This window comes from Balaenoptera musculus, chromosome 5, assembly GCF_009873245.2.
Source record: "Balaenoptera musculus isolate JJ_BM4_2016_0621 chromosome 5, mBalMus1.pri.v3, whole genome shotgun sequence".
Taxonomy (NCBI): Eukaryota; Metazoa; Chordata; class Mammalia; order Artiodactyla; family Balaenopteridae; genus Balaenoptera; species Balaenoptera musculus.
The window spans coordinates 126,119,669-126,144,234 of record NC_045789.1 but is presented as its reverse complement, the minus strand read 5'-3'; the positions used below and the strand labels follow the sequence as shown (position 1 = coordinate 126,144,234).

Sequence of the window (24,566 nt, the reverse complement as noted above, 5' to 3'; positions counted from 1 at the left end):
CGTCCCGGCTGGAAAGCGGCGCTCAGCACGCCGGGAAACCAGCGCGCCAGGGGCGCGTAGCTGCGCAGGCGCCTCCAACCGCCTTCCGCCACCCGGCGCCGGCCACGTGACTCCCGACACGTGGCTCCTCCGCGTGGTGCAAGTCTTTTAAAGTGTCTTGGCAAGTGTTGGTGCGGGGCTGTCCTTGCGGCAGGCAGGGCTAGGAGGCTAGTGGGTTCTGACCCAGGAAGGTGCGGGAACGGTCGCGGGAGAACCAGTTCTGTATAAGGAAATTTAGTAGCCCAAACCAGGACAGAGCAATAAACCAACTGTGTGGGATTAACCGAGTTTAGTTTTAGTTCCCAGGGTAACCCTTAGGCCAGGTACTGGGACGCCGCCTGTTAAGAACCCTGCGGCAGAGCAGGGGGTGAGCAGCGGGCCATCCAGCGAAGCTTCATCTGCCACTCCCCATTGCTGGAAGTACCGCCTGAACCGTCGCTGGCCTTACTGTCTGAACCATCCCCAGCTTCCCTGTCCTCGGAAAAATTGTCTTGCATGAAACTGGTCCTTGGTGCCAAAAAGGTTGAGGACCAATGCCTTACACCTTCTGTTAGAAATTGCTTTCATTTCTGCTCGTGTAATTTAGCAGGGGTCGTTTGTCTAGTCACTGTCTGGTTTTACTGACTGCACCCCATAACACAACATGTTCCTCTTTCCCCTGTATTTTATTTAAATTGGTAATTCTGTATAGAGCAGTGGTGCTCAAGCCAGACTGCACACTCAAAGGTGGGGAGTGGGTGAGTGTTTAGTCTAACTGATGATTGGCTTAGGTCCTGACTGTTAAATCAGGATATCTAGAAGTGAGCCTTGGTGTCTGTATTTGAATTTGAATTCCCCAGGTAATTCTTTTTTTTTTTTTTTAGATTTTTTTTTTTAAGCCTTGTATTTTCTTTTCTTCCTTTTTAAAAAATAATTAATTAATTAAATTTTGGCTCTGTTGGGTCTTTGTTGCTGCCCATGGGCTTCCACTAGTCGTGGCAAGTGGGGGCTTCTCTTGTTGCAGAGCACAGGCTCTAGGCACTTGGGCTTCAGTAGTTGTGGCACTCGGGCTCTGGAGTGCAGGCTTAGTAGTTGTGGTACATAGGCTTAGTTGCTCCACAGCACGTGGGATCTTCCCAGACCAGGGCTTGAACCTGTGTCTCCTGCATTGGCAGGCGGATTCTTAACCACTGCGCCACCAGGGAAGTCCTCCCCAGGTAATTCTGATGTGCAGGGTTGAGAATCAATGACCTGTTCGAGAACAGTGGTTCACAAACTTTGATTTTAGGATCTCTTTTCACTCTTAACATTGAAGACCACAAAGAAGCTTCTGTTTTGGTGTTACGTGTTGACATTAACCATTTCAGAAATTGAAACAGAAAAATTTTAAAATCAACTCATTTAAAGTAACAATAATAAACCCCTACATAAGAAACATTTTAAAATAAAAAGTAACTATTTTCAAACAAAAAAACGTAGTGAGAACAGCCTTGTTTTATATTTTTGAAAGTCTTTTTAAGTGTCTGGCTTAATAAAAGACAGCCGGATTTACATAGCTGCTTTTGCACTCCATTTGCTGCAATATCACACAACATGTAGCTGGTGGAGAACTCTACTGTACGCTAATGAGAGTGAAAGAGGCAAATAATGTCTTAGTATTATTAATAAAAGAATATATTCCTGATTCTTTACAGCTTGTTTGATGGTTTCTAATAAAGGAAGATTCCATCTTATCATCTCTTACTCTGTAGGACTTGCAGTCTTAAACATCTATAAAATGTGAGATGAGTTACTGGCTTTTTTGAACTTGAGGTTACATTTGCTTCTTTATTATCTTAAGTGTGTCTGAACACTTTTAATAGTACTTGTCACTAATAAAAAAACAAATATTTAGGCCAGAAGGATTCCAGAGCAGGAATTCTGTTACTATTTTGATTACCTCACATAAAGCTAGTTGGCAAGTCCTACTGGTACCATGTTTGGTGCTACCTTCCTTTCCATAGTGGCTTATTTGACTCAACCGGTTTTTCAGCCTGAGTCTCTCTACATTTTACATGCTGCTGCCAGATTAATCTTTCTGAAGCAATTGCATTAATCATTATTTCTAGCTTGAAATATTTAAAGTCTTCTCATTGTGTTGACTTCAAAATCCTTTGTGAAACCCATTACAAATTCAAGAAATGATGGGCATTTTATCTGCAAAAATCTGAAAAATGAAACATTTCGTTCACTTTTAAGGTAATTCGGAGGACTTGGGGAGAAATTTAAAGGGTGACTTGCCTGAATCACACTCCAAGCCAGACTGTCTTTTTAAGGTGCCAAGAGAGGTCAACGGAACCATCTCTGGTCACAGGGAACATAAGTATCTCGGAGGCCGCAAAAGCAAGTCTTCTGCTGCTTCCCAGGGCAATTTTCTGTCCCTTCCTTTCTTGACTCCCTTGCCCCTCTCCCCTGACATTTGACCCCGTAGTTGACATGTTCATAGCATATTCCTTTATGATATCCTCTAGCTTACTTTTGACATGTATTGTTAGGAGACAGCAAAAGTGAAAGTACTTAGAAGTGTAGCTTTTTTTTTTTTTAAACCCTATTAAGAGCTCTGAATCAGCTCTTTTCAATAGATAAAGCTGAAAATGTTTATTTTAATTTGCTGCATTGTATTTTATTTACTGATTTGGGGAATGAAAAAAGTTCTGGTGATATATATGTTGATATTAAAAGTATAGAGTCTCAGGGCCTTTGCACTGTTCACTCTTCTTTCCTTGGCCATCAGCTTGGTTAGTTTCCTCACTTACTTGAGATGTGGGATCACCTCAGCACCTCTTTCCCTGGCCACCCTGTCTCCCACACTTCGTATCCCATTTTCTTGCTTCACTTTTTTTTTTTCTCTTAGCTTTTGTCAACATAGTTACTTATTTGTCTTATCTGTGGCCTACCTCTCCCACGGGAACATAAGCTCTATGAAGGTAGGGATTTTTAGCTGTTTTGTTCACTGCTGTATCTCTGGCATCCAGAACAGTGCTTTGTACAGAGCAGAAATGTAATAAATGTTTGTAGGATGAATGGACAAAAAGGCAACACAACTGCAAACAAACCTCTAAACCATCTTTATTAAAAACTATCAATATAGTATAAAAATATCTTCAATTATATAGAATATAGAAGTACAACTCTACAAAATTAAATTATTTCCACACAGTTTAGTATACAGATTAAAGTTTTAGTAACATTCAATAATATATTTTAAAATATCCGAAGTATAAGTCATTGTTTTAAAAGTGTTTAGTGTGGAATACTTTTTCTTAGCTTTCCAAAATTTTGTACAGTAGAAGGTATGATTTAGCTGACTCCATGGTTTTCAACCAATGGATATTTAATAATAATAATAATAAATGGTGGTGGTAGTAGTAGTAGTAGTAGTACTAGCAGCTAACACTTTTATAGCACATAGCATATGCCAGGCACTATTTAGAGGAAATCACACAGACAACACATGATTATTCACAATATTATTTTCAAGAATGTTCAAAGTGGACAAACCTAGTAAACTGATTTCATAGCTTTTCCCATTTGTATTAGAAATATAAAAAAGCAGGCACTGCAAATTTACTATCTTGCCAGCATGCATCACCATCAAGGGTCCCTTGGCACAAATAAGAAACATTCTCTTCTCTAACCTGACCAAAAGAAACAAACAAAAGAGCGATAAAGAAAGAGAAAGGGGTTAGAAGCTAAAATGTAATTTCATGGGGCTAAAAAATATATGATGGTGGTAAGACAGCACTTTTTTTTTTTTTTTTTAATGCTGGTTATATAGGCTTTTGCATTACAGTCTTTGGTAAAAAATAACTTTTGCAGGATGCTAATAAACTCCAACTTAAGAATGTTTCTATATCTGCTAAAGTATTCTTTGTCCCTCTTTATTTAATAAAATGGCAGATAGGCACTTCTTGTCTAATAATCAGACTGGTCTACTTTCAGATGTGAATCTGAACATATATGGAAAAATGGGCAGCTAAGTTTACTTATAATGCTTATTTTGATATCCATTTAGAGATAAAAGCCAAGATAATGTTTGGTTTTATTTCTTAAAAGTGCAATGTCTCTGCAACATGGTCATTACAGAGCACGTCTACAATGTTGCAAATGACTTCGCCCTTATTACCATCAGTAGTCTGCTCTGTCTTTTTATTTCAGTTATTAAATGGTGGTCTCATGATTCTTTGACACCAGGAAAGCAGTCCAACAAACCAAAATTTCATTAAATGAAACAAAAAGGTCCTGATGGTAAAATCCCAAGTCTTAGTTCAGTCTGTTTGAAAATCTGAGGTGATCAATAGCTGCATTTATGAATAATTCTCAGTATTAAAAATAGCTCATGGTGTTTTGGAGGACATATCAAGAAATTTAAGACATTTACTAAATACTTTTAAAGAATACCTCAATACCTATATATATACACAAGCAGTCCTAAGACAGTAGTAAAGAGTCTGTCTACCATTTGACCAATATTATAATCTTAAGGGGGAGGATATTGCAAGGCATTTTCTACATTTCAAGAACCAAAGTTTCTTTCCCTGTTTTGAATGCCAAAATTAAGGCCCACAAGTCACTAATGGGACAAGTGTAGTGGTTTGCATCTTAAACGCCTGGGTGAAAATCTCTTAAACTCATGACAGAGGGATAATAGTGTTTCTTCTAAGACCAGATGTTTCAAATGGTGCATCCACTATATTTTGCAGTTAATTCAGAGTAAGCTGGAGGTCTCACGTTTGAGGTAGGGGAAAGGCAGGGACTGGCTTTAGATGTGCTGACATAATTTGCCTTCCAAAGTTAAGTCCTGAAGAAGAAAGAACCCAGTATTATAAAGTCTTGGGAGCATCTGAGACTTCAGTAGAATCCACTGGGTAAATGTCAATTAAGAATTGTCATGTTCTTCCTTTCTTTCAATCCACCAAATTCTGACAGCCAATGAAAATTCTCACCTTAGTAATTTTCTTTCTCTACTCAAAGTCAAGTAAACTATTGTTCATTAAAATGTCCCCCTTTGGGAAAACCCAATACATAATGATCCATATTTGTAAGGCAAAAATTTGTATTGAACAAAAGAAGTCGCCATAGAATTTCTTTAGTCAACTTTTTCAGTGTTTTCAACATAATTAGGTTTTTAAAAAATATTTACATACAACTTTCCCAAGATTCATGAACTTGCATAAAATGTGTGTATACCTGAATATATTTCAACAAAGAGAAAAACAATGAAAGTTTATGGACAAATAGTTAAAAAAAATATATCCTAGTCAAAATAGAACTGACCTGGAAGAGTAAAGAAAATCAAATAAATAAAAAAAGAAGTTTAATTTTCACTCCTCTCTTCCCCCATTGTGAGGTATCTACTAAAACACCTAAACTAAAGAAAAGTATCTGATCTAAGAAGGAATCAGTACTTGGACATTACAAATTTAGGTACCAAACAATAAGCAAGAGGGAAAAAATTGCACATTTTATACTTAAGAGGGTCTTTAGACACCTCAAAGCAATCATTTCATTTGTACATGAAAACTCTGAGCTCACAGAGGTACAACAACTTGCTCATGGTCACAGCACTAATCAGTTACAGAACCTGGTCACCGCCTCCCAATTTCATGATTGTTTCGCCAGATATCAATATTAGTCTTGAGAAAAATATACAACGAATTGGGTAGTTTTCCCAGATAAACATTCCTATATTAATTTTACATAAAACACATCACATTATTTCAAACTAGTAAATAAATTAATGGTATATACCAAAATGGAAATAAGTTAACAATCCCTTCTTCATATTTTGATCAAGTATCTTCTTCAAAAGTCTCACAATAAGATTTAGTGCATCAAATCCAGCAGCATATCATCTCAGTCTTTAACAATCTTATGTTCAGTATTGAATAGTGGAAAGAAGTTAAACCTTATCTCTTTGTGAATGGATTTCAGCAGTTCTAACACTACTTTATGGTCTGTGCACAGTGTTGCTATACATCAAGAAAACACAGCTACAAGGTTAATCCAAAGAACAATTTAAAAGCCATTTCAATGGCAATTTCTGTGACTGAGTCATGAAAACAGACGTAAAGTTCTTGAAGTCTGGGATGAAGAAAGAGCCTCCTGTAGAGGAAAAGAACACACTCATTTCAGAAATTCCAAAAACAAAAAAACAAAGGAAAAAGACTCCAACGCTTCAATTTATTTTACTTAATTTTTTTGTTTCTGAAAGAATAAGTAGTAAATTCAAAACCACTAATCTAAATCTACAGTAGGGGGAAATGCAGCTAGATTTATTATAAAATAAATAATATATGCCTTAGGTCAATTATGTTTATTTTTCCAGAGTGTAAAAAGCCTATTTTATCAATATGTATAATCATGTCCCTCAGTTTTAAAGTATTAAATTTAGTCATTATTATTACAATACAGCCAATGGTGTACCATCATTCTAAGTACAATAGTTATTAGACATTGAATTGGGATTAACATTGAAACTTTGATTGTCTTAAAGAGTTAAAAATTTTAGTCTATTTAATCAATACTAATGTATACAAATCAAGCCATTTAAATCAGGTGTAGTTCTGCCTGACTTCCTTAAATTTCTCTATTCTACATAGATCAGCTTCGTCATAATTCAACACCTATTGATTTTTTTCAATTCCAATTGTGAATGTAGTTAAGGCTCCACTGTACACCTGCATGTGTGCCTAACTGGTCTTCTTATCTCTATTCTCTCTTGTGTCCACACCGTTTTCATTTGCTGCTCCCAGCTTGATCTTCCAATAGCACAGCTCTGATCACACTACATTGAGTTTTTTTTTTTTTTTTTTAAATATTTTATTTATTTATTTATGGCTGTGTTGGGTCTTCGTTTCTGTGTGAGGGCTTTCTCCAGTTGCAGCAAGTGGGGGCCGTTCTTCATCGCAGTGCGCGGGCCTCTCACTATCGCGGCCTCTCTTGTTGTGGAGCACAGGCTCCAGACGCGCAGGCTCAGTAATTGTGGTTCACGGGCCCAGTCGCTCCGCGGCATGTGGGATCTTCCCAGACCAGGGCTCGAACCCGTGTCCCCTGCATTGGCAGGCAGATTCTCAACCACTGCGCCACCAGGGAAGCCCTACATTGAGTTTTGATCATGCTGATGCTCCCAAACTTGGTTGGTTACACATCAGAATCACAAGTGAGCTTACTAAACATACAGAGTCCCACTCCCATAGATTATGGTTCAGTAGGTCTGGGGTGGGATGCAGGCATCTCTGATTTTAATAAGTGACTCAGGTGATTCTAAATCCCGTGGACCAGCACATGGGAATTACTGCTTTGGATAACATTTGTAAAGTGTTTGTCATACAGCTTAGTACTATATGATAGGTGTCCAGTAACATTAGTCCCACCTTACTCTGTGCTCCTTCCTCCACCAATTCTCTACCGCAACTCAAAGAACTGTCAGTGGCTCAATATTTCCCTCAAAATTCCATTCCTTAGTCAGGAATTGAAGGCTCTCTGCAGTGGTCCTAACTTAGCTTTCCAGCTTGATCTTTCACTTCATCTTTGCACATGCCATTCCCCTACCATCCTAGCAAACCAGTCTACTCACTGCCATGCCTTATGATTTCCCTTGTTTGGATCTTTATTCATCCCATCCTTTTCCTAGAATGCTCTATCCAAATCCAATTCATTTTCTAAAGCAGATCAATGGAACCTCTAAGCCTTTCTTTATAATCTCAGCTTAGATTTCCCCCCCTTCCTCGGAATTCCCAGAGTGTTTGGTTGTATTACCTACTTTACTATATGTAGCCAGCTATCTTTCTCTCTATCTCCATAGAATATGCATCCATATATACATAGGTATTTAAGCATGTTTCATATTTCTTCTGCTAGATGTAAGACCATCAGATGCAATGACTGTGTTTAGCTTTGTGTTTTTCAGTCCACCTACCCACCACCACATTTTGCCAAGCACAGCTCCATTTACTAAATCCTTACATATTTATCAAGTGACCGTGTGCCAGGTGCTGTTGCAGGTGCCAGTGGTGGACAAGACAGATCAATTCCTGACCTCATAAAGCTGACATTCTAGTGAGGGGTAGAAAGATCATAAACAAACAAGAAAATTAAGAATAAAGGGGTGGTAGAACAGAGAATAACCGAGTAGCCACTTTAACGTGGGCAAGAGATCATGGCTTGTCTCTTTAACAGGCGATGGCATGCTAGCACTGGTCTGAATATCCAGGAGCCAGATATGCAAAGGTGAAGAAGCAGACCATCCCCCATCCAATGTGACTGTGCACAGTGGACGGAGGAAGAGAGTGACAGGAGGTGGAAACAGACAGGTGGGCAGGGGCCAGGGAGGGCACGGTCTTGTAGTTGGTTGGGGGTAGGAGAAGGAGAGGGGAAGAGAAGAGGGAAAGAAAGGAGGAGAGAGGGAAGAAAAGAAGTAGGGACAGAGAGAAGGAAATAGCAGTGAAAGTATGGACTCATTACCTTTTAGTGTATGACTAATACAATTTTGTAAGATAACTGAATAAGTTTTCTTCTTTTTTTTTTTAACAGAAAAAGAGTTGGGAGCAATTTAAAGGAGATACTTAGGAAATAAAATAAAATTCTAAAATACATTAAAATATTATAGTTAGATTAATAATTCCATGCCTATATCTGAAAATGTTTATCTCCATTACCACTTTTCTGTCACTTTTTAATATTTTTTTCCACTTACCCTACTACCCAGTAAGCCATAACTGGTGGTGTTTTTCTCTGATCAGTCCAGTTTTCAGGTGAGCATTCAAACAATACACCATGTTCTTTCACAGGGTTAAGAGAAGTCACTGAATTTGTAGAACCTGAATGATCTCCACCATTTAGTGCTTTCTTCTTCTGTAAATTAATAGGTATTATTAGTATTAACTGGTATTAATAGTGTTACTTTAAAACGTTTTATATATAGATTTGAATTGGTTGATTGTAATACTTTAAGTGCCTGCAATGACATTCTTCTCTTTACCTGCAGGAAAATTTCTATTCTTCCTCATACTTACTTTATTATTATTTTTTATACATTTATTTATTTATTTGTTTGTTTATTTATTTATTTTTGGCTGTGTTGGGTCTTTGTTGCTGCACACGGCGAGCAGGGGCTACTCTGTTGCAGTGTGCGGGTTTCTCATTACTGTGGCTTCTCTTGTTGCAGAGCACGGGCTCCAGGCACGTGGGCTTCAGTAGTTGTGGTGCACAGGCTCAGTAGTTATGGCTCGCGGGCTCCAGAGCGCAGGCTCAGTAGTTGTGGTGCATGGGCTTAGTTGCTCCGCGGCATGTGGGATCTTCTTGAACCAGGGCTCGAACCTGTGTTCCCTGCATTGGCAGGCCGATTCTTAACCACTGTGCCACCAGGGAAGTCCCCTCATACTTACTTTAAGTACCATCTCCTAAAAGAGACTTCACGGATAAAGTCTCTCTTGACTCTCCAAGGGAACGTTTTGTTCACAGCCCTACCTTATTAGTATTTACGCTATATTATATCAGCAGTTTATAGGTTTGTTTTTCCCAGTACATTAAAATCTCTTTTCCAGGGCAGACAAAATATGCTATTCATCTTTGTATTCTTTGAAAGCAGCTGTGCCTGGTACACAGTAGGTGCTTAATGAACAGATTACTAATGGGTTACTAAATGAATAGATGATTTTGTAATATACTTAAAACACATATACTTAAAGCAGTATTGCCTCTTCCTCTGAAGCATACTCTAAATTTCCCACTGATTAAATCATTAGCAAACCAGTGACTCATTTGGAACATAAAGACTTTTTGTAAAGCTCAGGCCAAAACAGTGGAGTGATCCTTGATTCTGCTCTTTCTCTCAAAATACTTATTTAAGACATCAGCAAATCCTTTCAGCTCATCCTCCAAAATATATTCAAGATCCAGAAGCCACTAACTTCTTGCTTTGAGAATTTCCACAGCTCCTAACTGGTCCCTGCCTCCACCCTCTCTACCCTACAAGCTCGTTCACAGTAGCATGAGGGATCCTTTCAAAACTAAGGATCACGTCCCTGCTCTGCTCAGAACTGCCCAAGAACCTCCCGTCTTCTTCCAAACAAAGCCCAGAGTCCCTAGTCTATTGGGCCATGCATGACCTGGCCCTGCTACCTTGGCCATCTCAACTCCTACCACTCTCCTCCCTACTCAGCCCATTCCAGGGCTCTCTCAGCCACCCTACCTCTGGGGCTTTGTACTTGCTGTTCCTTCTGCCTGGAAGCTGTGCCTCCACATCTGCCACATGGCTTGGTCCCTCACTTTACTCAGGTCTCTGTTCAAATATTACTTGACATGATCAGAGACATCTTTCAAAATAGTAACCCCCACCTCTCGACCTTACTCTGTTTTATTACTCCTCTTGAAACTTACCCTACCTGATATATTACACTGCTTGCTAATTCATTAGCCTCCCCTGTTAGAATACAGGCTTCATGAGGAAAGACTTTGTTTTGTTCACTGCTGTATCCCCAGCATCTTGAGTAGTATCTGGTGTGTAGTAGGTACCTGAATATTTAAATAATATGGGGAAGCCTAATTTATATTACCAAATATTACTAAATAAGTTAATGAAATAAACCTTATAGAATCTATCAGTATGTTAAACAGGAAAGGAGGAGCCTAACAATGCAAAGCACATAGACATATATAGTCAAACATAACATTTTGTTGAATACCAATTTCTGAGAGCTCGAAGAAGAAATCCTGTAAGACAAAGAATTTTACTGCTGAATGAGTCCTAGGAGATGATATAATTCAGCTCACTCACTTTATAGCTGAGAAAATAGGAAGAGTTAATAAGGCTCAGTCCAGGATTCCTTACTCCCAGCCCAATGTTCTTCTACCTTTAAGCCTAAATTCTTCACAAATTTAGCATCCTTAGCACACGTATTGCTATGTACATTACAATCATTCTTCAGGGAGATTTTTTTTTTTTTTTTTTGGCAGTATGATGTTTGACCAGTCACAAATAAACTTCTGTATGTTTATCCTTTTCAAGAAATCAACACTTATCTTTCCCTGCTATTAAAACTATCTAATTGATATTTTAATTGTATACAATATTACTACTTATCCAGAGGCACAATATCAAATAAAACTTCATCCTGGATTGAAAAGCAAGCAAGCAAGCAAGCAACCAACCAACCAAGTGGCTGAAACATAACAGTATTGCGCCTACTGCTATACTTTATTCCCTTTTGTTCCAAAATACCTTATCCTGCTGGTTGAATACTTAAAGAATTATCAGTTACCAAATGGTAGAGATAACTGTCTGAGAAATGGTTGGGTCAAATATGGGAGGCAAGTTTACATTACAAACTACTATGTTGTACTTTGCTATAGAAAACACACAGGTCCACTGTTTCCTGAAATAGTAATCTGGGACATCAAACTCAGAATTATGAAACAAAGTTTTAAAGTTAAGTACAGTGAATATAATCCTTTGGCATTCAAGGTAGATGGAATGACTGTTAAAAAAAATAAATGACAACAGTCATTGCTGGACATATTGATTAAAGAGTTTTAGAGAGAATATTTAGAGGTCTGGAAATAAACTGGCAGAAAATTATATTTATAGCAGTGCCCTACCTCTTCAACCAATGTCTGTTGGAAAACTGCACGAATGGAGAGACAACACTGATGGAAATTTTTTATCAGCTGAGGGTGGATAGAGCCACTTAGCTGTGCCACCTCTTCGTGGGTAGGAGTAATAAAGATCCCTTGCACTGTTTCTAAGGCGACATAGTGGAAAAGTGTGTTCTCAGGACCAGACGTCAATCTTGAAAAGAAAAAAAAAAGATATTAGAAGTAAACTTAAAAATGTTGCTTCATTTTGAATGTTGTAGACATCTAATAAGCTTTTAACTACAATAGAATATTAGGAGTGTAATTAGGGAAGGGAAACTAGGCCAAACATTGAATTTCCTCTTCCTCCTTATCTGAAATACAGGCTAGGGTTATTATCAATTCCCTTAATGGAGGCAAACACTACATGTCATGCAAGGATAAATAAACACCAATTCGTTTTCAAGTAACTTAATCATCCTTTGGCTAAACAACCCAAACTGGCTAAACTCCTCTTTTTCCATGGTTGGTAATGAATAACTCAGCCCATGTCTGGCCCAGATATCTACAAGCCATAAACAAGATATGTCTAGCGTGGACCACAAATAAAAACACCTTCCAATAAACTAAGCTTTTCAGTTAGTAGCATTGAAGTCTCTTACGACGATAGTCAAATTGACGATCCTAAAGAAAAATAAAATTATTATTACCAACTGCAAAGCTGAGTTAATATTCTAGAATACCATGGCAATTGCTAGAAGTATTCTACTACTTCTTATCATTACAGTCTTCCTTCTCTTCTATGTTCTCTTACTATTTTCACTTCTCCATTCTTCTTCTCCATCCTTTCTTCCCCTACTGAGATCTCAGACAGGCCAGCAGAACCTATAAATACTGCTTATTTCTACCAGCAGTAAGAAGACCTAAAGAGCGACAATAACAGCAACAATGAAATAATGGCAATAGTTATCATATACTGAATGTCTTCTATGTTCCAGGGTAGGTGCTTTAAAATACCTTAGACTTAATTCTCATAAGGACCCTGTAAGATATTAAACATTACTATCCTCATTTCAACCGTGAGGAAATCAATGTTCAGAGGACTTGGATTAACTTGTTTGAGGCCACATAGCTAAGTGTCAGAGCTTAACTGACTCTGCTCCACTATACCTTGCTTTTTCCTGATTGGCAATCTTTAAATAAATGGACAGCAATTCCCCATCTGCATCTCAAACACTCAGGCTGCTCTATTCTCATTCTAATGTCTATTTAAAAAATTCATTTAGTTGATTTTTCTTCCAGCCATAGCACAGAGGCAAAGCAAAGGCATATTTCAGCTCTTAGCCTAAATACTGCCTCAGTCATCCATGATAACCAAATTCCTGTTAAATTGTTAATTAGGCAGCAAGATCAGAATAACTTTTGATCACTAACTAATGCTCTTGGTTCTCTTTAGAGACCAGGGATAGGCAGGGAAGGAGATCATCTACAAATTTTTCTCATACTTTTCCATAGGGTGGTTGGCTCATTAACACTGGTGGCTGATATTTTTTCCATCAAGTAAAAAATAATCAAAATGAAAAAAATTATAATTATTCAAAAAGGAAAATAATGTAAAACATACATTTTAATCCTGAGGTCACCAAATTCAAGAAAAGGTATAGAACAGAAATGATGCTTAATAAGAATCATTAATTCTTAATAGGAATCATTAATTAATAAGATTCCTATTTAGGGAAGTTTAGAATTAACATTTGTGTTAACTTCTTTAATTTTCTCTGAAAACAACCCCACGATAAAATGAGCAGGTCTAGTGCTTGAAAACCATAAATCAACTCAGTGTATATTAACTCACTCAGTGTATAAACCGAAAGTTTAAAAATCATCAAACAGAAAAGAAATTGTGGAGATTAACCAAGATGGCGGAGTAGAAGGACGTGCTCTCACTCCCTCTTGCGAGAGCACCAGAATCACCACTGGCTGCTGGACAATCATTGACAGGAAGACCCTGGACTTCACCAAGGAGGATACCCCGCGTCCAAGGACAGAGGAGAAGCCACAGTGAGACGGTAGGAGGGGCGCAATCAGAGTAAAATCAAATCCCATAACTGCTGGGTGGGTGACTCACAGACTGGCGAACACTTATACCACAGAATTCCACCCACTGGAGTGAAGGTTCTGAGCCCCACGTCAGGCTTCCCAACCTGGGGGTCCGGCAACGGGAGGAGGAATTCCTAGAGAATCAGACTTTGAAGCCTAGAGGGAATCGATTGCAGGACTTTGACAGGACTGGGGGAAACAGAGACCCCACTCTTGGAGGGCACACACAAAGTAATGTGTGCATCGGGACCCAGGGGAAGGAGCAGTGACCCTGGGGGAGACTGAACCGGACCTACCTGCTGGTGTTGGGGGGTCTCCTGCAGAGGCGAGTGGTGGCTCTGTTTCACCGTGGGGATAAGGACACTGGCAGCAGAGGCTCTGGGAAGTTCTCCTTGGCGTGAGCCCTCCCAGAGTCTGCCATTGACCCCACCAAAGAGCACCGGTAGGCTCCAGTGTTGGGTTGCCTCAGGCAAAACAACCAACAGGGAGGGAACCCAGCCCCACCCATCAACAGTCAAGTGGAGTAAGGTTTTACTGAGCTCTGACCGCCACAGCAACAGGGAGGGAACCCAGCCCCACCCATCAACAGTCAAGTGGATTAAGGTTTTACTGAGCTCTGACCAACACAGCAACAGTCAGCTCTACCCACCACCAGAGCCTCCCATCAAGCCTCTTAGATAGCCTCAACCACCAGAGGGCAGACAACAGAAGCAAGAAAAACTACGATCCTGCAGCCTGTGGACCAAAAACCACAGTTACAGAAAGATAGAGAAGATGAAAAGGCAGAGGGCTATGCACCAGATGAAGGAACAAGAAAAAACCCCAGAAAAACAACTAAATGAAGTGGAGATAGGCAACCTTCCAGAAAAAGAATTCAGAATAATGATAGTGAAGATGATCCAGGACCTCGGAATAAGAATGGAGGCAAAGATTGAGAAGATGCAAGAAATGATTAACAAAGACCTAGAAGAATTAAAGAACAAACAAACAGAGATCACCAATACAATAACTGAAATGAAAACTACACTAGAAGGAATCAATAGCAGAATAACTGAGGCAGAAGAACGGATAAGTGACCTGGAAGACAGAATGGTGGAATTCACTGCTGCAGAACAGACTAAAGAAAAAAGAATGAAAAGAAATGAAGACAGCCTAAGAGACCTCTGGGACAACATTAAACGCAACAACATTCGCATTATAGGGGTCCCAGAAGGAGAAGAGAGAGAGAAAGGGCCAGAGAAAATATTTGAAGAGATTATAGTCGAAAACTTCCCTAACATGGGAAAGGAAATAGCCACCCAAGTCCAGGAAGCGCAGAGAGTCCCATACAGAATAAACCCAAGGAGAAACACGCCGAGACACATAGTAATCAAAGTGGAAAAAATTAAAGACAAAGAAAAATTATTGAAAGCAGCAAGGGAAAAACGACAAATAACATACAAGGGAACTCCCATAAGGTTAACAGCTGATTTCTCAGCAGAAACTCTGCAAGCCAGAAGGGAGTGGCATGATATACTTAAAGTGATGAAAGGGAAGAACCTACAACCAAGATTACTCTACCCGGCAAGGATCTCATTTAGATTTGATGGAGAAATCAAAAGCTTTGCAGACAAGCAAAAGCTAAGAGAATTCAGCACCACCAAACCAGCTCTACAACAAATGCTAAAGGAACTTCTCTAAGTGGGAAACACAAGAGAAGAAAAGGACCTACAAAGACAAACCCAAAACAATTAAGAAAATGGTCATAGGAACATACATATCGATAATTACCTTAAACGTGAATGGATTAAATGCCCCAACCAAAAGACATAGACTGGCTGAATGGATACAAAAACAAGACCCATATATATGCTGTCTACAAGAGACCCACTTTAGACCTAGGGACACATACAGACTGAAAGTGAGGGGATGGAAAAAGATATTCCATGCAAATGGAAATCAAAAGAAAGCTGGAGTAGCTATACTCATATCAGATAAAATAGACTTTAAAATAAAGAATGTTACAAGAGACAAGGAAGGACACTACATAATGATCCAGGGATCAATCCAAGAAGAAGATATAACAATTATAAATATATATGCACCCAACATAGGAGCACCTCAATACATAAGGCAACTGCTAACAGCTATAAAAGAGGAAATCGACAGTAACACAATAATAGTGGGGGACTTTAACACCTCACTTACACCAATGGACAGATCATCCAAAATGAAAATAAATAAGGAAACAGAAGCTTTAAATGACACAATAGACCAGATAGATTTAATTGATATATATAGGACATTCCATCCAAAAACAGCAGATTACACGTTCTTCTCAAGTGCGCACGGAACATTCTCCAGGATAGATCACATCTTGGGTCACAAATCAAGCCTCAGTAAATTTAAGAAAATTGAAATCATATCAAGCATCTTTTCTGACCACAACGCTATGAGATTAGAAATGAATTACGGGGAAAAAAACGTAAAAAGGACAAACACATGGAGGCTAAACAATACGTTACTAAATAACCAAGAGATCACTGAAGAAATCAAAGAGGAAATCAAAAAATACCTAGAGACAAATGACAATGAAAACACGACGACCCAAAACCTATGGGATGCAGCAAAAGCGGTTCTAAGAGGGAAGTTTATAGCTATACAAGCCTACCTAAAGAAACAAGAAAAATCTCAAGTAAACAATCTAACCTTACACCTAAAGAAACTAGAGAAAGAAGAACAAACAAAACCCAAAGTTAGCAGAAGGAAAGAAATCATAAAGATCAGAGCAGAAATAAATGAAATAGAAACAAAGAAAATAATAGCAAAGATCAATAAAACTAAAAGTTGGTTCTTTGAGAAGATAAACAAAATTGATAAGCCATTAGCCAGACTCATCAAGAAAAAGAGGGAGAGGACTCAAATCAATAAAATCAGAAATGAAAAAGGAGAAGTTACAACAGACACCACAGAAATACAAAGCATCCTAAGAGACTACTACAAGCAACTTTATGCCAATAAAATGGACAACCTGGAAGAAATGGACAAATTCTTAGAAAGGTATAACCTTCCCAGACTGAATCAGGAAGAAACAGAAAATATGAACAGACCAATCACAAGTAATGAAATTGAAACTGTGATTAAAAATCTTCCAACAAACAAAAGTCCAGGACCAGATGGCTTCACAGGTGAATTCTATCAAACATTTAGAGAAGAGCTAACACCCATCCTTCTCAAACTCTTCCAAAAAATTGCAGAGGAAGGAACACTCCCAAACTCATTCTATGAGGCCACCATCACCCTGATACCAAAACCAGACAAAGACACTACAAAAAAAGAAAATTACAGACCAATATCACTGATGAATATAGATGCAAAAATCCTCAACAAAATACTAGCAAACAGAATCCAGCAACACATTAAAAGGATCATACACCACGATCAAGTGGGATTTATCCCAGGGATGCAAGGATTCTTCAATATACGCAAATCAATCAATGTGATACACCATATTAACAAATTGAAGAATAAAAACCATATGATCATCTCAATAGATGCAGAAAAAGCTTTTGACAAAATTCAACACCCATTTCTGATAAAAACTCTCCAGAAAGTGGGCATAGAGGGAACCTACCTCAACATAATAAAGGCCATATATGACAAACCCACAGCAAACATCATTCTCAATGGTGAAAAACTGAAAGCATTTCCTCTAAGATCAGGAACGAGACAAGGATGTCCACTCTCACCACTATTATTCAACATAGTTCTGGAAGTCCTAGCCACGGCAATCAGAGAAGAAAAAGAAATAAAAGGAATACAAATTGGAAAAGAAGAAGTAAAACTGTCACTGTTTGCGGATGACATGATACTATACATAGAGAATCCTAAAACTGCCACCAGAAAACTGCTAGAGCTGATTAATGAATATGGTAAAGTTGCAGGATACAAAATTAATGCACAGAAATCTCTTGCATTCCTATACACTAATGATGAAAAATCTGAAAGAGAAATTATGGAAACACTCCCATTTACCATTGCAACAAAAAGAATAAAATACCTAGGAATAAACCTACCTAGGGAGACGAAAGACCTGTATGCAGAAAACTATAAGACACTGATGAAAGAAATTAAAGATGATACCAACAGATGGAGAGATATACCATGTTCTTGGATTGGAAGAATCAACATTGTGAAAATGAGTATACTACCCAAAGCAATCTACAGATTCAATGCAATCCCTATCAAATTACCAATGGCATTTTTTAGGGAGCTAGAACAAATCATCTTAAAATTTGTATGGAGGCACAAAAGACCCCGAATAGCCAAAGCAGTCTTGAGGCAAAAAAATGGAGCTGGAGGAATCAGACTCCCTGACTTCAGACTGTACTACAAAGCTACAGTAATCAAGACAGTATGGTACTGGCACAAAAACAGAAACATAGATCAATGGAACAAGATAGAAAGCCCAGAGATTAACCCACGCACCTATGGTCAACTAATCTATGACAAAGGAGGCAAAGATATACAATGGAGAAAAGACAGTCTCTTCAATAAGTGGTGCTGGGAAAACTGGACAGCTACATGTAAAAGAATGAAATTAGAATACTCCCTAACACCATACACAAAAATAAACTCAAAATGGATTAGAGACCTAAATATAAGACTGGACACTATAAAACTCTTAGAGGAAAACATAGGAAGAACACTCTTTGACATAAATCACAGCAAGATCTTTTTTGATCCACCTCCTAGAGTAATGGAAATAAAAACAAAAATAAACAAATGGGACCTAATGAAACTTCAAAGCTTTTGCACAGCAAAGGAAACCATAAACAAGACGAAAAGACAACCCTCAGAATGGGAGAAAATATTTGCAAATGAATCAACGGACAAAGGATTAATCTCCAAAATATATAAACAGCTCATTCAGCTCAATATCAAAGAAACAAACACCCCAATCCAAAAATGGGCAGAAGACCTAAATAGACATTTCTCCAAAGAAGACATACAGATGGCCACGAAGCACATGAAAGGATGCTCAACATCACTAATTATTAGAGAAATGCAAATCAAAACTACAATGAGGTATCACCTCACTCCTGTTAGAATGGGCATCATCAGAAAATCTACAAACAACAAATGCTGGAGAGGGTGTGGAGAAAAGGGAACCCTCTTGCACTGTTGGTGGGAATGTAAATTGATACAGCCACTATGGAGAACAGTATGGAGGTTCCTTAAAAACTAAAAATGGAATTACCATATGACCCAGCAATCCCACTACTGGGCATATACCCAGAGAAAACCGTAATTCAAAAAGACACATGCACCCGAATGTTCATTGCAGCACTATTTACAATAGCCAGGTCATGGAAGCAACCTAAATGCCCATCAACAGACGAATGGATAAAGAAGTTGTGGTACATATATACAATGGAATATTACTCAGCCATAAAAAGGAACGAAATTGAGTCATTTGTTGAGACATGGATGGATCTAGAGACTGTCATACAGAGTGAAGTAAGTCAGAAAGAGAAAAACAAATATCGTATATTAATGCATGTATGCGGAACCTAGAAAAATGGTACAGATGAGCCAGTTTGCAGGGCAGAAGTTGAGACACAAATGTAGAGAATGGTCATATGGACACCAAGGGGGGAAAACTGCGGTGAGGTGGGGATGGTGGTGTGCTGGATTGGGCAATTGGGATTGACATGTATACACTGATGTGTATGAAACTGATGCCTAATAAGAACCTGCAGTATAAAAAAACAAACAAAACAACTAATACTAAACTTTCATTGGGTTATTTGTATGGAAATATGTTAATATAAATGTTTCAGACATTACATGAAATTTCTAAAAATCTTATATTTGTATTTGTATGGAAATATGTATGGAAATATGTTAATATAAATGTTTCAGACATTACATGAAATTTCTAAAAATCTTATATGTTCTGGTATAATGTTATAAGTAATAATCCTAGTTATTACTTTAAAATGTATATCTCAGAAATAACTAATTTTCTTGTCAACTGCATTATTATGAACTTTCATCAAATCTTTAACCGTGGTCATTTTTAAGTCTTTTGTCATTTACAGACAGTTCTGGGTGTACTCTGATGATTTTGCAAATATGTTCCTATAAAAGGGTTTCATCTTCAAGAAATTCATGGAAAAGACTCTGACAAGTACAGGTTTCTGGTAACTGACTGTACTGCTGAACTGAATGAATAAGCATTTTCAGAACTCTAATGAAAAACTGATGAACTCATAAAAGTGCTAACAAAAGATCAAGATGAAAAAAAAATTAATTACATGGGACTGAGTGAACTGATGAGGATGAGTATAATTTTTGTGACTTTCTGTCTGAATTAAAAAAAAAAAAAAAATCCCACAAGGACTCAGAGGCAAAGAATATACAAATCAATTTTCACTGCAAAGTAAAGGAGCTGTTACAGTGGAGGATTACTGGACTGAATGTCAATATTATGACATAGTATGAGTGTGTTTCATGTTTGGTAATTGCAATCATTGTTGCTTATGTTGTGGTCATCCATGTACAATGCTTGGTGTCAGTCTATTTATGTCTTGTAAAAATAAAATACAGTGTGTGTGTGTGTGAATAAAAAAAAAAAAAAAAAAAAAATCATCAAACAAGCAATTACTCACTGGGAAGACAAATATTTGTTCAAAAAAATGCAGATTAAATCAGATTAATTCTTCAGAAAGGTCACTCCTATAGCAGAGAATGTATTCAGGGTAGGCTGGGAGATGGGAGCCCATTGCAATACAACCAGGTGAGAGAATAGGAGCTTGATCTAGGGTAGGATCATTAGGGGTTGGATCCATGCAGAATGGATAGGACTTGGTTACTGAATGAAATGTTTTCTGTATATTATTGTTTTTAGTATATTATATATTTTTATTTTACAAAAACACATATAAATTAGGATAATATATTGCACACTGGTTTATATCACACTTTTAAAATTAACTACATAGTTTGAAGATCTTTCCATGTTAATAAAGAGAATAAACAGGCATCTGTAGCATCCTTTTAAATAGGAGAGCCTATGATTTACATCACATATTACTTTATGCTTAATTTAACATAATTATAAATTTATGTTAAGTTATAATATAAACTTACGTTATGAACTTGGAAAAAGAGTTTCTTTTTACTAGAGATAAAGCCCAAATAACATACATACATATTTAAAAAATAAGATATGGAGGTAATAAAAATTCAGAGCAGTAGTTTTTGTTAAATGGAAGACTAGGGTTTGGGGAAGGTATTTCAGGCTTCCAACAAAGGTTTGATTTAGATTTCTTTGATTAAAAAACATTTTTAACTATTAAAAAGTTAAACATCATATTGGAAGGCATTAAATTCCAAATTTTAACACATTATATCAATATTTCCAGTGCATTATTTTATGTAGACAAATTACCTTGCTTTTGCCCTGACTTCAGGAAAAAGGCTTTTCCTGACAACTCTGTGAGATATATATTTGAACTTATTATAAAATGTTTCAACAATCAAGAAGGCGGTAGCTCTGAACTTCTTTTTTTTAATGGGAATTCTATTTGTATATGTCTACTTGTTCAAATAAAAGTGCGCAATTGAGGGAATGCCCTGGTGGTCCAGTGGTTAGGACTCTGCGCTTCACTGCTGAGGGCGCGGGTTCGATCCCTGGTTAAGGAACTAAGATCCCGTGAGCCGCGTGGTACGGCCAAAAAAAACAAAAAACAAAACAAAACTGTGCAATTGAGTTTGTTACACAAGTTGATACCATGCATGACATTGTAATTAAATAGCAGACGAAGCTCAGGAAGACCAGCTTGTCACCACATAATAGTGTTCTTGTTCTTGCCCAACAAGAAGTAAATATGTAACATTTCATATTTTAATAATTAAGCTGTTACACATGCTCCTCTCACTTAGTTCCTTTTACATGAGAACTCCCTACTTACTGTAAATTTGAGGTTTCACCTATTTTCTAAAGAGGGTGTCATAGGCTCAGTTCTCTGGCCCCAGACTCTGATCGGGAGATATGCAGGGAGGAAGTTTATCAGGGGGGATGCTTGGAAACAACACCTGTGGGGGTAAGACTGAAGGACTGAGCACTGGGAGAAGTTGAACCGTGCCGCAGTTGAGACAGAGGTCTCAGCAGATACCACCGGGAACGCGGAAGCTTGGATGGCCTTTTAGAGCTGTCCTGAATTTAAGTAGGGGCCAAGCCTTTGTACTTACTTATCTATTAGTCATTAGATGTAGGCTACTCCTAGAGAGAGGTTGTAACCTTGGCGGAGTCAGTAAACTTCCAAATAAGACAAGGCCAGGGGAGGGACTCAGCCACGCATGAGCCATTAGCAGCCATCACTCTCAAGCACTGGGAATGAGTACCCGGGGCTAAGGACTATCTGCAAAAACACAGCATCCACCAGAGTCTAAAAATAGTAAACTCTAATGTAAAAACTAGACACACAAAAGGGAGGTTACCTGTGGAAGAGACATAAGTGGGAACTTTCACATTTTGAAGTATTACTTTGTATGCTTTTTATTTCTTATGAGTATGTTTCCTATATGTATAATGAACGATATTAAAGAAATAGCATAGCTATTACCTTTCATATATAAGAGATATCATAATTACATTGGTTGAATAAAATCTCTATATGTTATGGAATAGCACTTTTTCGTTGTTAACATTTCCTCGAAGACACAGAGTTAAGTGAAAAAAGAATAAAACAAGGAAGTTTCTTACTTCATTGTGTTATATTTATCCAGTTCTTTTTCTGAAAGGTCCTTTTTCAGGTTCCCCAAATGAAATGGATTTGGAAGAGCAGACTTCTTTTTAGTGACCTAAAAAGTATTATTAAGTAGATCCGTTTATATCTAAGAATGGAATCAAACAGGAGAAATGACGTAAAACTAAAAATCCTTCTAAGAGAACTACTTACCATTTTGCAATGTTTCTTTTAAATAGTTTTGATGCTAACTTGTACCTCTTGGCTTATCCTATGGCAACAGTGACCCGAGGGCCATGTCATGGGAAGACATGACAGTTCTCCCTGTAAACCTTCTACTGGAGCCATAATGGAGCCATCACCAAATTTTGTTACAATTTATATGTATGCATACTCGTCCCCCTCTCTAGACTCTGCACTCCTCAAAGGCAACAGCTGCGTCTTACTCATCTTTTTATCTCCTTTGTGTAGCATAGCCCTTGGCACATAGTAGACGTTCCATCAATATTTGTTAAATGGCTGAATCTTAGAGATTAATTCAATTTCTTTTAGGAGTTGTTCAGGGCTCTTTAAGTCTATCCAAATCCTCCTAGACTATATTTCCTACCGATTTCACAGACTTGGATAATGAGTACCACCAATGTGAGTACTTCCTAAGTATACCCACTTAGGGCTCCAAGAGTGCTCTATTGTTTGGAATTAGGAGATCGAATCTATCTATCTATCTACCTATCTATCTATCGATGTATATAATTTTTTAAAGTTTCTGATTCTCTTGTTTCTACTGAACACTTTCTTGGCTATTTAATTAGATCAGCCACCAAATGCCCCACAAGTAGCATGTTTTCTGTTATCACTGTGAATAGAAAAGAAAGAGTTGAACATGGAAAGCGGGATTAAAGAGTTTCCCTACTTGTAATTACTGTCAAGTAGATGTCCTAGCTGTCAAGGGGCTAGTAATGTTTTATTACTTGATATTTTCTTCTTTCTTTGGTCCTAACTCGTTGGTTTGCCAACAGTGACTAAAACCACTAGTGCAAATGAAGAAGTATCTGCCATTAAAAATTCTCTTGCAATTAGAAGTAAGGACTGGAGAGACAGCTTAGCTCCCAGAACGTACACACTTGAATGAACACACACCTTAAGCAAGGCCCCGCTTTCCTCTGAACCATCAGAACCCTGAGATGCTGCAGTGTGGGGACTCAGGCCAACACCTTCTCCACCTTCACAACCACTGTCAGATCCTCCACTTCTGGATGGACTGGGCTTCCGTGTCTTTAGGGAATAGTCACCAAAAAGAGTTCTTCTGCATGTTGGAGAGGTTGCTACTTTGGAAGTACCTTGTAGCCGACTGAGGATAGGGGAGGTTGTTAAATTATCTAATTTTTCATGTGATCCAGCAAGAAACCAGTCAGCACAAGACAAACAGGGGGTTGCAGAAGAGGCTAGCCGTTCATTTATGCGGGAATCTACCCCTTCCAGCTGGTGAAGAGTTGTTTTGACCTGATCCACATATATACAGTCCGGTCCAGGATTCCCAACAGCTTTGGATGCACAGCCTCCAGCTTCTAATAGCACACACAACATATAATGTCTCTATAAGAAAAAAAATTAACATAGGTTTAGCTACATGAAAATATTTGTATGTAACATGCACATATAAATTTATGAATACTAACCAGATATGAGCATGGGGCATAATCGTGTGATGATTATTGAAATATCCTCCCTCCCCTTCTTAGTTATCCTCAATGCTTCTTGATCACCCTTGAAAACAAATCTCACATTGCCTTATCCTGATATACCATCAACTGCCACTTTTGGCACATGGAATTCCCTAAGGTAGCTTTCAAAGAGCCTCAATAATTGGTAGTCCTTTCATTTACAATCACATATTTATTCTGTTTCTGGTTCTATATTCTTTTCATGTCTATTTCCCAAAACAAACTAGAAGATAAAACCTCTGTTTTTATAGAAATGGGAACAAAAGATCTTAAGAACCTGCTAAAATCTTGAGTTTCATTAATATTTCTCTGTGAGTATTAAATGGATACAAACGAAAAGAAATAAGGGCACATAACATTTTGTTTGAATACT

General features: G+C 37.9%; 1 protein-coding gene across 1 annotated transcript in view; it reads right to left on the bottom strand.

The window, feature by feature from the left end:
• Nucleotides 1-3,207: 3,207 nt before the first annotated feature.
• Nucleotides 3,208-24,566, bottom strand: part of INTU (inturned planar cell polarity protein) — an 85,797-nt gene continuing 64,438 nt past the window's right edge. Inside the window, 5 exon segments of the mRNA XM_036853894.1 lie at nt 3,208-6,162; nt 8,756-8,913; nt 11,659-11,848; nt 22,487-22,584; nt 23,610-24,065. Coding sequence (XP_036709789.1) covers nt 6,051-6,162; nt 8,756-8,913; nt 11,659-11,848; nt 22,487-22,584; nt 23,610-24,065 — 1,014 coding nt within the window. The 3' untranslated portion in view covers nt 3,208-6,050.